General features: G+C 38.8%; 1 protein-coding gene across 7 annotated transcripts in view; it reads right to left on the bottom strand.

Annotated features, from left to right (window-relative positions):
• Positions 1-17,460, bottom strand: part of LPAR1 (lysophosphatidic acid receptor 1) — a 170,951-nt gene that overhangs the window by 97,077 nt on the left and 56,414 nt on the right. For all 7 annotated transcript variants that reach the window (XM_031654392.1, XM_031654390.1, XM_031654394.1 and 4 more), the window contains 2 exons: positions 6,846-6,923; positions 5,446-5,593 (listed from right to left, as the gene is read on the bottom strand). In XM_031654392.1, coding sequence (XP_031510252.1) covers positions 5,446-5,490 — 45 coding nt within the window. In that variant the 5' untranslated portion in view covers positions 5,491-5,593; positions 6,846-6,923. The remainder of the gene's footprint in view (positions 1-5,445; positions 5,594-6,845; positions 6,924-17,460) is intronic.

Consider the following 17,460-nt stretch of genomic DNA (forward strand, 5'->3'; position numbering starts at 1 on the left):
AAATTAAAAAATAACAAAATAGTCACATAACAAATGAGAGACAGCATGATACACCTGAAAAATACTGATATAGAAGAATCTTTCCTTACTGGAATCACAGGTGTGAGACCCGAATACCTTTGAGGTTCTCAGATACCTATTCTGGTCTCTAATATAATCTTAGGTTTGTGAGAAGCCAAACTGCTCACTCTGGTACTGAACTATTGACTCTTTCATGAAAAACGAAAATGAAACTTTTAATCCAAATTCTATCCACAGTAACCTGATCAAGCACAGGGTAATGTGCCTAACACAGTGCTAGAAACAGAAAATGGCTCTGGAGAGCTGCAAGTTTGTTTGGTTTACGACCCCATCCCCATGCCCCCAGTATCCACAGGACATGAACACATTAACTCAGCCTAATGATGAACAGGTTCCTGTCTGCAAATACATCCCAGGAGTTTCCTTTGGATAAGAAAACTCTTTTTCTGTGTCTGGACCATCAGAATTACAAATCGGCTACAAACACAGCATCTTCTTGCTGCTGCTAGTCCAGTTTTGTCTTAGTATTCATCACCTAGCTTTGTAAGAGCTAGGTGCTCTCTCAGCATGAGAAAATAAAAATCTGTCTCAGAGTCAAGGCAGGGGTAAAGCAGAGAATACGAACTTGCCCCACTTCAAAGCACAAGGCATATCTTTCAACTAACTAAACAGCAATTCCAGCAGGCATGACAATACAAGCTTTCTTCCCTATTGTTGTTTGAAACAATCACAAGCTATTTGTTCATATTAATTAGTTTATATGTAGTATTAGGCAGCCTTGATTAGAAAAATGCTCTTTGTTACTAAATGAATAGAGTAACAAACAAAACCAAAAGCTTTTTAAAAAAATTGTTGTTTTGGCCTTAGAAAAAGATTTTCAGGCCTTTCACACTTGAATGTGGATTTATCTTTACAAAGTCCCTGAATTCACTGGAAAAGAATGCAAGTTGATGTGCCAAACAATACCAGGCTAAGGTGACTGAGTGAGCTGCTTATTATGCTTTGCCTAAGAAGATGCTATATCTAAATTATTTTTACCTTCTTTGAACATGGGCAAAACTGAAAATAAGGGAGAAGACATCAGTAGAAGTTTCAGGGCAAGGGCAAGTGAGCCTTGAACTAAATTTGACTGTACAAATTACATGCGAGGAACTGACATATAATTAGGAGGTCCATCACTGGCCAAAGGATCCTGGGAACCAAGTGACCCAATGGTCTGCATCTCTCCAGAAGAAGCTATCTATCTCTACGACCTAATGCCCGAGTGTATAGCTGGCTCCTTCCCCGTGGGCTTAGTTCCCCAACCATCAGAGGCTGCCACTATTCCCAAAATACAGCAAGGATAATGGAACTACCCTGGTTAAAGTTAATTAACAGACTTGCTCAATAAAACAATTATCGAAAGTCAGGACTTGAACCCAAGTCTATTTCAAAGGCTGGGACCATTAAGCTAACACAGATTTCTTTAAGATCAATGTTAAATTTGTTAATATGGTTTGAAAGGCCTTGTAAAATCTCCAATTTTATAATCTAACCTATTTATGCTAATTGAAGCATTTGCCAATTTCTGCAGTGTAACTATTTCATATGGCTGATTTCAAGAAACTAGCATGAAGTCCACTGGCTCACAAAATTCCTGAAAATTTAACAATCCACCTCTGTGAGTTGGTATAGGTGGCTCTAGGGACATTACTGTTTACAATCTCAGACCCCACTGTAGTGCAACCATCCAAAACAGAATTCTAAATGCTTTGCTCTCTCTCTCTCTCTCTCTCACACACACACACACACACACCACCCTGGGACACTTGACATTCACCCATGCTTTTTCTTCTCTTTTACCAAGATAACCCATATTCATTTGTTCTCAGCCTAGTGGTCTTCCTTCAGGAAGTCTTCCCTGATCCTCTAAATCTTTTCCGGGTTCTCCACTTTCCTCCCAGAGCACCCATACTTCCTGTATTTGTGCATTCCTGCATTGGTGACAAAACCTTGTAACTTTTTGTTTTATCTGTATATCTCCCACTTATCTCTAAACTGTGGCAGAGCAAAACTTATTTCTCTTACTTATTCTTGTATCCCCCAGGCCTGCCACAAGGCTTGCTGAACAATAATAACAATGCTTGCTAACACACACTGGGCAATATGTGCCCAGAATATGTGCCAGGCACTATTCTGAGTTTTACAGAAATTATTTCATTTCCTCCTTAAAATAACCCTATCAGGTTGGCTTCATTATTACCATGCTCATTCTGTGGGTAAGGAAATAGGGGCACTAAGAGGGTGGATACCTTCCCCTCAGGCTCAGGTAATTAGTAAATCGAAGCAGGGTGACTGGTGAGCCTATGTTTCTCCCTCAAGAAACCAGTGTTTCTTGGCCACATTTTTTTCTCATTAGTGATCCTTAAGGAGAAAAATTAATTATATTTAAATTTTCTGTAACGAGAAAAAACTAAATACTAAGGAATAAGATTTTGTTGGATAGAGGTATAAGCTTTGGAGGAATTTTTTTCATCTCCCAAAATCCAGTTTTTGTCCTCTTGGGGCAATATCACTATGTTAAGAATGTATGTTCTAGGACTTTCATTATCCATTTCCATTAATGTACCATATATTTGTCCCTAAAAATACACAGTCTTGTTTTAGAATTTTAATGGTAGCTTCCCATAAGTACTATTTTCATCTTGCTTTCTTTTTCTTCCATACGATATCTTGGAGTAATATATGGCTGTGTAGATATCCTCATTTTAAAACTACTGAATAGTGGTCAGGCGCGGTGGCTCACGGCTATAGTCCCAGAACTTTGGGAGGCCAAGACGGGCGGATCGCCTGAGGTCAGGAGTTGAGACCAGCCTGGACAACACGGTGAAACCCCGTCCCTGCTAAAAATACAAAAATTAACCGGGCATGGAGGCACATGCCTGTAATCCCAGCTACTCAGGAGGCTGAGGCAGGAGAATCACTGGAATATAGAAGGTGGAGGTTGCAGTGAGCCAAAATTGCGCCACTACACTCTAGCCTGGGAAAACAGAGCAAGACTCTGTCTCGAAAAAAAACAAAGAAAGAAAGAAAAAAGAAAAAGAAAAAAGAAATAAAATGACTGAGTAGTATTTCAATCATGTCCACATTCCTGAATTCATTAAGTATTTCTACTATTGGATATTCACAAACTTTTGTATTTCTTGGTTTGCAACCAATGCTTCAATGAATATCTTTATATACTCCTTGGGCTCACGTGTGAGTGCTTTTCTAATGTAGATTCCAAGACAGCAGCAGGGCATGTGCAGTAATGTATAATTTGAATAGATACTGTTGAATTACCCTCCAGAGTAACTGTACCAATTTACTTTCCCACAGAGAATTTTCAAGAGTACACATTTCCCCCAGTAATTGTATGAAATAGAACCTCTTTCTCCTTTGAGCAGTGTTAAACATTTTAATTAAATGAGTCATTTAGAGGTATTTCTATTCCTCACCAGCCGATAGGAGCTTGTGTAACAGAGAAGATGTATAGATAAGAAGAAGCTGTTGGAAATGCTGACAGATGACAGCAGCAACACCGGGATGTGGAAATGCCTTGTCTAGAAAACCTGCACTAGCCTAACTCACTTCACAAAAGGACTAAGAAGAGTCATTACATGGGAACAGCTTCTGTGGACTTTGAAATGGTGACCTCAGGTAACAGGCACTAAATCTCTTTGCCCATTCTCCAAGTCTCTCGGATACCAAAAAAGTCTACTGAAGATAAGGGAAACCAAATACCCAAAGTAAATGAAGTGTTGAAAGGACAATGGTCCACTTACCAGAAAGAGAAATGCATTATGACGATGGTAACACTAAACATTCTGGAAAATAATACTGAAGGCCTTGGTACTTTATTCTGTATTCATATGATATGAATAAAGGGCTTTATTCATAAGATAAAATCCCAAGGTGGATAACAATGATGACATCCCAAATGGTGCTGAGGAGAAAACACTATACTATATGAAGGAAAAATGCCCCTTGTTCTCCTTTTTCCCTCTCCTTCTTCTCTCCCTCTCTCACAAACACACAAACCCCTATTAAAATACATACAAAATTGAAGAGCCTGCAAAATCATACTGAAAAAAACAGTGTGGAATAACGTTCTGTATCAAGTTCAAATTTCAATCAATATGGCTCTTTCTTGAAAGTATGCTTTTTTCTTCAAAGCTACCCGAGGCTGGGCACAGTGGCTCAGGCCTGTAATCGCAGCACTTTGGGAGGCCACGGAGGTGGATCATTTGAAGTCAAGAGTTCAAGACCAGCCTGACCAACATGGTGAAACCCCATCTCTACTAAAATACAAAAATTAGCTGGGCTTGGTGGCAGGCGCCTGTAATCTCAGCTACTCGAGAAGCTGAGACAGGAGAATCGCTTGAACCCAGGAGGCAGAGGATGCAGTGAGCCAAGATCACACCACTGCACTGCAGCCTGGGTACCAGAGCAAGGCTCCCTCTCAAAAAAATAAATAAATAAAAATAAAGTTGGCCAAAAATTGATTGTCACGAATGAGAGAGGAGGTCACACTATAGAAAGAAGATAAATGAAGAGTAAATGGGAAACTACACTTCCTGGGCACCTCTGTATGCCTCATGTATATAAACCATCATTTAATCCATGTAACCATCATGTGAGGAACGATTACATGAGAGAGATCTGAAGCTGAGAGAGGCTGGCATGACTAAGGCTTTTTATCCCCCAATCAGAGGAGCAGGGATGTGAACTGTGGCCTTATGACTCCAAAGTCTGTTTCCACATTGTACCCTGCTGCCTGCTGAATCTGAAAGAGTCCAGTGAATGCTTGATTAAATCAGGCTGTAAAATCATCCGAACAAAGACCATGTCCCTGCCGTATTACTGCTCTTCACTGGACAGAAAAAGATAACTGATACGATTGCTGTTCAGAAGTTCCTGGAATCGCATTTTGTTTTCAAAGTTCCTAGAACAGGTCAAGGCAAAACAGTAAGTATAGGAGGAGTACAACAAGACAGCCCTCAAAAAACTTGTTAAAGTTAGATCCATTCTGATATATTTCATTAAACCCCACCCCAACCCCCAGCCCACAAAAAAAGCCAAGAGAGGAAAAGCAGCAGGGTTTACTACTGACTTATTTTGATTTAGAGTGTGATGCCTATAGTGACAGTCGGGCATCCTAAGCACTGAAAACCAAGGCCTCCTATGAACAGAGGCCAGTTCACTAAAATCACTTGTTCATTGTTCCAGCTGCTTCCTGAACTAAATGGCACCTCACTCACAAAAGCACCATTATTCAAATACTCACCAAATGATAGCGAGAGAGATATACATGATCCCTAGAGTCAAACACACTTCCTGAAACCCAGTTTAAATATTTGACAAACTTATGATTACGTCAGACCTCTGCTGGTCTGAAGCCCTTACCTGGGGCTGTGAAATTACAGGGATGGAAGTAGAGATGGCAGCCATGACAGCTCTGTGGTTGTAGATGGTGAATAGGCCCCAGAACTACGGGAGACAAATGTTCTTGTTTGCTGATCAGATCAAGGTCATGCTAGGAGAAGCTGTGTACCTGGAAAACAACAGGAAAACCCACATTTAGCATAAAAGGACTAGCATATGGGTGTGAAGTACCGTTGGCCAAAGGAGGTAAGAATCCCGAGAGTCAAGTTTCAAATACTAGCTTAATGCAAACAGAAAGCCTGTAGGGAAAAGCTAAGGTCTAAAAGCCATGACTTCTGTGCTATCTGTCCAAATACTCTTAAGTTGAGGAATTTTCATAGGTTTGAATCCAACATGCCAGGTAGATGTTTTGGGAAGACAGTTTCAAGTTGCAGAGCTGGGGAGGGTGAGTCGGTGGGAAAAGCCATCCTGCCATTAAATAATAAAGGAATTGAATAATCCATAGTGGAGAGCTGATGGCTTACATAGAGGGCAAAGGGAATGCAGTAACCACCCCCACTTATCTGAGGAGTGGATTCTAAGCCCCCCAGTGGATACTTGAAACTGTGGATAGTGGGTTAGGTGTGGTGGCTCAAGCCTATAATCTCAGCTCTTTGGGATGCCGAGAGGGAAGGATTACCTGAGGTCAGGAGTTTGAGACCAGCCTGGCCAACATGGCAAAACCCCATCTCTACTAAAAATACAAAAATTAGCCGGGCATGGTGGCACGTGCCTGTAATCCTAGCTACTCAGGAGGCTGAGGCAGGAGAATTGCTTGAATCTGGGAGGTGGAGGTTGCAGTAAGCCAAGATGGCAGCACTGCACTCCAGCCTGGGCGACAGAGCGAGACTCCATCTTTAAAAAATAGAAAAAGAAAAAGAAACTGTGAATAGTATCCAGCCTTGTAAATAACAGAGACAGTTACTAAGTGACTAATGTGCAGGTAGCATATGTGGAGATGCAGGACAAAGGGATGAATCACATGGACAGTATGAGATTTCACCCACACTATTCAGAATGGAGTGCAATTTACAACTTGTGAATTGTTTATTTCTGAAATTTTTCATTTAATATTTTTGGACCAAGTTTGACTGCAGGTAACTGAAACCGTGGAAAGTGAAACTTCGGATAAGGGTGGACTACCATAATACCGTCAAGTAATTAGATATCACCCAGTCCAACCCCACCTATTTGCAGAAGAAAAAATTGAGGCTTAGAGAACAAAAGGGACTAGAGTCACACATTTAATGGTAGGGCCAGTACTACAGCAGCAACTCCAATTCCCAGGCCTATATGAAACATAACAAAGTGAATGTGTTCCCTGCCTATATTTACTCAAGGAACTTAGTCACCGCTTTTAAGACTAAAGAAAGGCAAGATACCTGATGCTGTAGGAGTCAGTCCTGAGAAGTCAGGTACTCAGACAGGTGGATGGGGAGCTTCATAAATCAGATGTCCACCTGTGTGAGAAAGAGAACATTTCTAAAATCCTTTTGACATCCTCAAAGAGAGGATGCTAAATAAGCACAAAGTATAACCAAATCTTCTCTTATTCACATGTTCATTAAGAAAACTCAGAGAGATGCTAACTTCCGCACACTAAATCACGGCCCTAGTTCTGTCCAAAGGCTGATGTGACTCTTTCCACATTGCAATTTAGTCCAGAAGAAAAAAATTTTTCATTTTAAGAAAAGAATTTTTAAAAATTCTTTCATTTTTAAGAAACATTTTCATTTTCTGGTGATTTTCATACCCCCTAACAATATCCTTTCTTTTATTCAAAGACGTTATTGGCCGGGCACAGCAGCTACGCCTGTAATCTCAAAACTTTGGGAGGCCAATGGGGGCAGATCATTAGAGGTCAGGAGTTTGAGACCAGCCTGACCAACATGGTGAAACCCCATCTCTACTAAAAATATAAAAATTAGCTGGGTGTGGTGGCACATGCCCGTAATCTCACCTACTCGGGAGGCTGAGGCAGGAGAACCACTGAAACCCAGAAGGCGGAGGTTGCAGTGAGCCGAGATCATGCCACTGCACTCCCGCCTGGGCAATAGAGTGAGACTCCGTCTAAAAAAAAAAAAAAAAAAAAAAAGAGTTATTGAGCATCACTAGGGAACTGGGCGCACAAGAAGTAAAGCTAAGCCAACCTTGCCTTTAAGGAGCTTTTGTCAGTAAATACGCTTTCTAGTTTCACCAGCATGCAAGATGATACCTGAACACCTTTTTTCTCTTTTTTTTTTTAAGACAGAGTTTTTGTTGCCCAGGCTGGAGTACAATGGCCCGATCTCGGCTCACAGCAACCTCCGCCTCCCAGGTTCAAGCAGTTCTCCTGCCTCAGCCTCCCGAGTAGCTGGAATTGCAGGCATGCAGCACCACGCCCGGCTAATTTTGTTTTTTTTTTTTTTTAGTAGAGATGGGATTTCTCCATGTTGACGCTGGTCTCGAACTCCTGACCTCAGGTGATCCGCCCGCCTCGGCTTCCCAAAGCACTGGGATTACAGGCGTGAGCCACCGCGCCTGGCTACCTGAACACTTTTTAAACTATTGGGAAATGATAATTTTCATAATAGTAAAAGTAATGAACCAGAGGTCACAAGACCCAAATCTTGTATGCTAGGAACTGTGCAGTTAGACATTTAATCCAAGTCCTTTGTCCCCCAAATCCCATGGTGCTACCCTATATTAGCTCAGGAATACCGGGCAAATGAGAGGCTCAGAAGTGCTGCTTTTCTAAGAAATAATCTAGGTTTGACAGCAACTTTTATAAGCTTAAATTTTTAATTGCTACATTTTTGTGCAGTATCCTTCATACTACAGTTTCAATCACTTTAGGTTCTAGCTGCTTAGAACTATAGAGCCTTCCTATTTTCTTCTCCCATTCGAGCAATTATTTTCATTGACAAATGAGTAGTAAAGCTATCAAGCTATCTTGTCATGACATTCAACAGCAAATTCCACAGCTGCCCTGTGACAATACTGATGTTCTCCTTAGTCCCAGTTATAGAAACAAATAAGACTTGTTTATCACACTGTGAAAGTAAATAAACAACCCAGGAGAAAAGTATATGTATACAGGACCTTTCTTTTTTCAAGATGACTGCTAGAGTGCCGAACTTACCCAAGAAAATTACAGGAACCCCAAGGTGCACTTTTATATTGAACTTACTCCTGGCATTATTTTTTGCCCACTCCTACTTTCATTTTTCCTTTCTCCCTCTTATGTATTTATAATTCACATTATCTTGTTCTATGTGACATAAATGAATACATCAATAATATAACTATAAAGCAAAAAATCAAGCACACAAGATTCCATTCTTAAGGATGCATACTATATGCTCAGGTCTAACATCATTTCACCAAGCTATGTCATTAAGCAATAGAACCTTAAAATATATTCAATATTCAGAATATAGAGAGTTGCCTGAAAGGTAAATAGAGGCAGCTAGCTTATAGTAAGGAAAGCGATATAGAAATGGATGAGATCCACCAAACAAATATGTCATATGGCGTTATTACTAACAACAGCAGAGGGAAAGATGGGAGACTGGGATTTAATGAAAGGCCACTGGATGCTGAGCTTTGGAGCAGTAATTTACCCTAGAGTTTGAAGCAGATACTATTCAATTATTTTACAAAGGAGACATCTGAGGCTTTGAAAGGTATTGTGAGATTATGCAACATACCCCCAGTCACACAGTCAGGAACTGAAAGAGCTGAGGTATGAACCAGGGCCTACGCTAAGATTCATACTCTTTCCACAGGCCAATACTCCAAGTGATCAAAGATTAAAAAGAGATGGAAAGCATGTGGAATCTTTAAGCAAAAATGTCAGATAAAAAAATGGAGAAAGTAGGATGAAAGTCAGATGACTTGCAGAGTGACCCTGAGACAGAGAACCTTGTGCTCCTCTCATCTATATAAAATTTTAATCATGTGACCCTCATTTGGATGTTTCATTTCCTTGAGACGCCTAATAAACATGACAGATGGTTAGTTTCACATTTTCAAGAAGAAAATAAGACAGAAAATTAACTGCCTTCTCCTAAAACATGAGACATGTCTAATTTTGTTGAACCTATTCACACATTACGAGATTGCTTTATAAAATAGCGTATGGTTACTTTGCCAAATACAAGGGCTAAATGACATTTAACTTCAAAGGTACAAATCAGTTTTCTTTTGGGAGCAAAGTCTTGAAATTATATTATGAAATCTATTTGCTTCTCAACTTATTTACGAAACTGCACAAATCATGGGGGAACTAAAGACAAAAAAGACATCACCCTAAGTAATCATACCATGCAGTATCTAGCTGAGCAAGCTGGTTCGCTTTGACAGACAAACTCCCTGCCTTACCAGAGCCCCAGACTGTCAACTAGAGAGTTGCACAATAATTTTTAAGGAAATACACCCCGGGCAGGGTGTGGTGGCTCACATCTGTAATCCTAGCACTTTGAGAGGCCGAGGCGGGTGGATTATGAGGTCAGGAGTTCAAGACCAGCCTGGCCAAGATAGTGAAACCCTATCTCTACTGAAAATACAAAAAAGAAAAACAAAAAGAAAAAGAAAATTAGCTAGGCATGGTGGCAGGCACCTGTAATCCCAGTTGCTCAGGAGGCTGAGGCAGAGAACTGCTTGAATCCAGGAGGCAGAAGCTGCAGTGAGCCAAGATCACACCACTGCACTCCAGCCTGGGCAACAGAATGAGACTAAGAAATATACCCCTCTGAACTCTTCCAAGTACTTCGACACCTGTGCTGCAACTCTTCTAGCCTGCCATCAACCGAACTCTCCATTTCCTTTGCTTGAGCTTCAAAACTATGTTCTAGCCATAGAAAACCATGAAGCAATGTGGGTTTGCCCGGCTGACATCAGGCTCTCCAACTGCCCTTGGAGCATTACTGTTGCCCCTTCTCTTCTTTCCTAGTTGTCTCCATTTTCTATTCTCCTAGGCATCTCTTCTCATCTATATTTCTCTTCTCAAAACCGTAAAATTACCTCTAATGCCTCTCACTTGCAAAAGATGAGCTTTGTCATCTATTTATTTATTGGATCATTCATCCATTCCTTTACAATCACTGGGTCTAAATTACCTCAGTATCCCCCTACAATTCAAATCTCATGTATAAAATACAATTTCCAAATAAGAAAGCTATAAGCGTATTTTTTTGTGCCAGATTACCAAAGAAATGACCAGCTGATTATAAGACAGGAAATATCCTGAATCAGCCCTGGAAACTAGAGATAGATCTTAAACATTCAGAAATATATACTTGAAAGAATCAACATGGGAGGTTGACAAAAGGACTAAAACACGATATCCTCTTCATGTGAAACTGCAACTGCACGACCAGAAAATAAGCAAATGAGAATCCACCAAACCCATAATGATACCCCTAGTTCAGTGGGATGGGGGCGCTGAAGCCCAGGGAGACTCGGGGTACATTTAAAATACACTAACTCCTTTAAAAGGGTTCCTGGCTTCAGAGGCCAGCCAAGCAAGTAACCTCTGGCTGCATTTACTTCTGGTTGACAGGTGGCTATGATGACTACCACGGAAAACACGTGGGAAAAAGACACTCCCAGCTGGCTCCTGGCAACGGCAGCCACGCCAAGTGACAATGACCTTGCTAATTACTGAGTGCCACACCAAATACCTAAAAGAAAGTCTCTGGTTTGAGGCAAACTTCCCTGTGATTACTTCTGGAACTGATGCTGGCACTTTTCCCAGGCCTCACAGGAATATGAATTCATAATTGGTAAATTAATCTACTACAAATGTAACCTTTTTCCTTTGTCTGGACTTGAGTCAAATAGTGACTCATCCCAGTTTCTTGAAAGAACACAGGGTTGCTAACGCATGCGGGGCTTAAAACCTAGATGAGTTGATAGGTGCAGCAAATCACCATGGCACATGTATACCTATGTAACAAACCTGCATGTTCTGCACATGTATCCCGGAACTTAAAGTAAATTTTTAAAACAAAAAGAGAAGGAAGGAAGGAAGGAAGGAAGGAAAGAAGGAAGGAAGGAAGGAAGGAAGGAAGGAAGGAAGGAAGGAAGGAAGGAAGGAAGGGAGGGAGGGAGGGAGGGAGGGAGGGAGGGGGGGAGGGAGGGAGGGAGGGAGGAACACAGGGCAATACCCGATACTGAATATGCGTTGACTTCCCTAAGGATAAGCAAAGGAGAAAAATCTAAATCCACCAAGCAAATAGAACACATTATGGTTCAAAAAAGGGGAAGATTCTAGAATCAGAGAAAATATTTACTTAAGAAATAGGTATACTACATAAAAGAGAAAACTCTATTAACAGAAAATTTCTAGCTCATGTTCTTAAAATTCCAGGGGACATAGCAGAATCTTTGCACATAGAGCAGGTAGTCATAGAAAGAAACGTGAGACCAGAAAAGAGTGTGTGTTAACCAGAAAAGAAAATCTGAATTATGAACTTGAATAAAAGCAACCAATGAAGCAGAAAGTAGAATATTTTTAAAAAGCAAAAAATAAAATTAGTGATGCAAAAGATAAAACAGACTTTTCAGAGGTGGTTGGGGGAACCTACATGGGTAAAGATTTTTGCCTTCATCCCCAAAACAGAATAGATGAACAAAAAGCAATAAAGGAGGAAAGAAGAAACCATCAATGCTGAAACCAGGAAAGGACAAATTTATTCTCAAAACTTTAGAAAACTATTATAGATGAACAACAATTTAGATAAAATGGGGAAATTTTTCAGACTGTGTATCATTCTTCAGAGAGCCCTATGGTCTGATAGAAACAAAATAGAAAAAAATCCTGAACCCCAAACCTGGAGGAACAAGATGAGATACAGGCAGGCTAGAGCTGAAGCTTGTATTGTTTCTTATTATCTCTTCCCTGTATCAGAGCTAAATAGCATCTGAAGCCAGTCTTACACCATCTAAGGCCTGAGGCTGAAAGGTTTTTCTCTCTGGAATCTGAGCAGATGAATAGGTTTAACAATAGTAACATCAAGAATAATATATTGCACTTATTCAAACAAAAACAGGATGCTTAAAAAGTGGTAATTCAAAATTCTAAAAAAGTTGTTCTCACAGAAGTATAGAGCAAAGTGGTAGTTACCAAAGGCTGGGGTGGTTGTGGGGAGAGGAAGTTGGGAAGATGTTGATCAAAGGATACATATTTACAGTTAGACAGGAGGCATAAGGTCAGATCTACTGCAGTTAGGAGGAATAAGGTCAGATCTATCGTGTAGGATGCTGACTATAGATAATGATGATACATGGTATTCTTGGAAAATGCCAAGGCAGTGGATGTTAACTGTTCTTACCACAAAAAAATGAAGACTATGTGAAGTAATGCATTTGTTAATTAGCTAGACTTAACCATTCTGCTATGTACGTATGTGTGTGTGTGTATATATATATATTTCAAAATATCATGTTGTGTATGATAAATACATATAATTTTATACGTCAATTTTTAAGAATTTCAAAAAAAATTCAGTAGACAGACTGGAATATAACGTTAAGGAATGTGCCCAAAATGTAGAGTTTAAAAAAAAAAAAGTAAAGGAGACTAAAACAGTAAAAGTGAGAAGGCTACAAAATGAGTCCAGAAGGTCTAATAGTCAAATAGAATTCCAGAATAAAAGGGTAAAGGAAATGGGGGTGGGAGTGAAGTCAAGTGACTAACTCAAAATATTTCCTAAAATGTAAGGTCATAATTGTGCAGACTGTAAGGGCTCACTGAGTGCCTACCTGCCCATTTCATTTGATTTCAATATGCCCACATTAAACACAGTATCTGTCATCAAGAGTTGTATTTTTTTAACTGTAAGGATATTAAAAAGGTCCTATAAAATATCATAAAGCAGGTAGGGAAGCTCATAAGCAAAGGATTAGGAATCAGAAAGTCTTTGGACTTTTCAACAGCAACCCTGAAAGCTAGAATACAGTGAAGCAATGAGGAAGGCAGTTTACAAGCTAGAACTCTATTGGCGGATGTTCTTCTGCAAAGCAGAGAGGAAACTAGGAAAAAGACAGGCATGTGATACAGGAAACAGGAGTCCAATACAGGAGTGGGAAAAAAGGGAACTCCTGACATAATTGTGAAGGGAAATCCTTGGGTGATACACAAGAAGACTCAAGAAATAGTATATCAAGAGGAGATTTGGATAACCAAGAGCGTTTAGGACTGAATGAGTAAAAAGCCCATAGAAAACTAAGCAAACATCAAAAGAACAATTAGTTTAAATAAAACAAAAAATTTGCAGAAGAGGAAAAGGATTCATAGAATTCTACATGGCTCAGATATGAAAGGCATTAACAAGGTCATCATCCTATTAACACTGAATAATGGCCTAGTCAAAATTTTGACCTAACTATACTAAGACAAGGAGGTTCAGGATGGGAGTATGTGAACGGTACACTTTGCACATGGTACATCTCTAAATGTTCAAAACTAGGAAGACAAAAAGAAATAGAAATCTTAGAATTCCACAAAGTACATATTTCAAAATATATTCACAATTTAAAAAATTTTCAAAAAGAAATAAAAAAAAAATCTTACAGATTCAATGCAAATATCAAATGAGGCTGCTAAAACAACTGACAGTGGTCTCTGGGGAAGGTAAAATTGTAGGAAGGGAGCAAGGACTCCTCTATCCTGGCAAGCCTCAGAACTACTTGACACTTTAAATTACATACATCCTGTCATTTGCAGCAACAGGGATGAGCCTTGAGGACTGTATGTTAAGCGAAGTCAGGCACAGAAAGATAAATACTGCAATGTTCTCACTCCTATGAGGGAGCTAAAAAAGTTTATCTCACAAAAGTAGAGAGTAGGATAGTGCTTACTAGATACTAGGAAGCCTAGGGAACAGGGAGGGATAGCGAGAGTTTGGTTAACGGATATACAAAGTTACACCTAGATAGCAAGAATAACTTCTAGTGTTCTATAGATCTGAAGAGTGACTTATAGCAAACAACAATTTATTGTATTTTTTCAAATAGCTAGAAGAAAGGACTTTGACTGTTACCCATATAAAGAAATGATGAAGGTTTGAGGTGATAGATATGTTAATTACCTTAATTTGATCATTACACATTGTATGCATGTATCAAAATATCACACTATATCCCATAAATATGTATAACTGTACGTCAATTAAAATGAATATATTAAAAGATAATATAGAGGAACAAATCCCAAGCATCATTTAATTTCTTCTGTAAATAACTCAGCATAAAAGATATGTTGTAAATAACTTTATGTTAACTAATTTAGTTGTTTTGTCCTTAAAAGAACTCTTGTATAAGGAAACTACCTTACCATCATCACACTTAAAAAATTAACCAGAGGTACTTGATATCATCAAATATTCAGTAATTTCACAATCCCCTAATTTTCTTATAACTTTTAACACTTTGGTTGGTTGAATCAGAATTCAAATAAAGCACATACATTTCTTTTCTTTCTTTTTTTTTTTTTTTTTTTTTTAAGAAAAGGAGGAAGAGAGACAGGCAGTGCTGCATAGTAGTTACAAGTACAGTACGCTAGGGAATCCAACTGCCTAGGTTCAAATCCTTGTCTTGCCAGTGTGACCTTGGGCAGGTTATGTCACGTCTCCTTGTCTCAGTTTCTCCTCTGTAAAATGGGTATGATAATAGTAAGGTTGCCACATATAACTGTAAGAACTGAATTGATTAATATACCTAAGACACCTGCAGTAATACTTATGCTACTGTGAACAATATAGTGAACATGGTAAAAGTGATAGCTAGAATTGTTTGCCAAATAAAGTATCTACCTATGTATTTTTAAATTATAAAAATTTACAAGTTTGATTTTTAAATTTTTTAGGAAAATTTTAAAAATTAATAATAACATTGCAGAAACTAAAAATTTAAAACTACAAAAGACAGAAGTGCCACTGCAGAAAACTGAGTTGGTGCCATGGAAGTCTGGCTTGGGAAAAAGTACATGTGCTTACAATAATGGAATTTACTAGATTGATTAGAAATTATGGACATACAGAATCTACAAATAACTTAAACAAATTTACAAGACGAAAACAACCTCATCAAAAAGTGGGCGAAGGATATGAACAGACACTTCTCAAAAGAAGACATTTATGTAGCCAACAAACTTATGAAAAAATGTTCATCTTCGCTGGTCATTAGATAAATGCAAATCAAAACCACAATGAGATACCATCTTATGCCAGTTAGAATGGTGAGCATTAAAAAGTTGGGAAACAACAGATGCTGGAGAGGATGTGGGGAAATAGGAATGCTTTTACGCTGTTGGTAGGAGTGTAAATTAGCTCAACCATTGTGGAAGACAGTGTGGCAACTCCTCAAGGATCTAGAACTAGAAATACCATTTGACCCAGCAATCCCATTACTGAGTATATACCTAAAAGATTATAAATCATTCTACTATAAAGACACATGCACACATATGTTTATTGCAGCGCTGTTCACAATAGCAAAGCCTTGAAACCAACCCAAATGCCCATCAATGATAGACTGGATAAAGAAAATGTGGTACATACACACCATGGAATACTATGCGGCCATAAAAAAGGATGAGCTCATGCCCTTTGCAGGCACAGGGAGGAAACTGGAAACCATCACTCTCAGCAAAGTAATACAAGAAGAGAAAAACCAAACACCACATATTCTCACCCATAAGTGGTAGCTGAACAATGAGAACACATGTACACAGGGAGGGGAACATCACACACTAGGGCCTATCACAGGGTGGTGGACTGGGGGAGGTATAGCATTAGGAGAAATACCTAATGTAAATGACAAGTTAATGTGTGCAGCAAACCAACATGGCACATGTATACCTATGTAACAAACCTGCATGTTGTGCACATGTACTCCAGAACTTAAAGTAAAATAATAAAATATAAAAACAAAAATTTAAAAAGAAATTATGGATATAAATTACAGAACACAAAGATTCAACATAATCGGCACACTTGAGAAAAATAAGTGGAACAGAAGTTACTTAGCGATAAAAGTAAACTTTCCTAACTCCTACAACTCAAAATCAAAAACAACAAGCAACTTAAAAATTGGGCAAAATACTTGAGTAGACACTTCTACAAAAATGTATACACACACACACACACACACAGCCAAACATGAAGAGATGTTCAACATCACTAATCATCAGTAAAATGCAAATGCAAATCAAAATAGTAAGATAACATCTGACACCATTAAGATAGCCATTACCAAAATAAGAAAAGAAGTATTAGCAAGGATGCGGACAAACTGGAACCCTTTGGCACGGCCGGTGGGACCAAAAATGGTACAATCAGTGTGGAAAACAGTATAGAGGTTCCTCAAAAAATTAAAAATAGAATTACCATATGATTTAGCAATCCCACCTCTGGGTATATATCCAAAATAATTGAAAATGATCTTTCAAAGAGATATTTGTATACCCATGTTCAAAGTAGCATTATCTACGAGAGCCAAGAGGTAGAAGCAACCCAAGTTTTCAACAACAGATGAGCAAACATAAACTAAATTGGTATATACATACAATGGATTATCATCCAGCCTTCAAAAGGATATTCTGGCATATGCTGTGACATAGATGAACCCTGAAGACATTATGCTAGTGAAACAAGCCAGTCAAAAAAGGACAAATACTCCACATATATCAGATAGCTAATAGAGTAGTCAAATTAATAGAGACAAAGTACAGTAGTACTTGCCAGGGACTGGGGGAGAAGGATGAATGAGAAATTGCTGTATAATGGGTATGGAGTTTCAGTTTTACAAGACGAAAAGAGTTCTGGAGATTGGTTGCACAACAGTCTGAATACACTTAACACTACTGAACTACACACTTAAATGGTTAAGAGGGTAAATTTTATGTTATGTGTATTTTACCACGATTAAAAATTCCAGGAAAACTATGAAGTAAATGATAACTGAAAAACAAGTTTAAGTTAATAAGCTTTAAAAATTAAAAGAAATCCCATT

This window comes from Papio anubis, chromosome 13 (genome assembly GCF_008728515.1).
Source record: "Papio anubis isolate 15944 chromosome 13, Panubis1.0, whole genome shotgun sequence".
Lineage (NCBI taxonomy): Eukaryota > Metazoa > Chordata > Mammalia > Primates > Cercopithecidae > Papio > Papio anubis.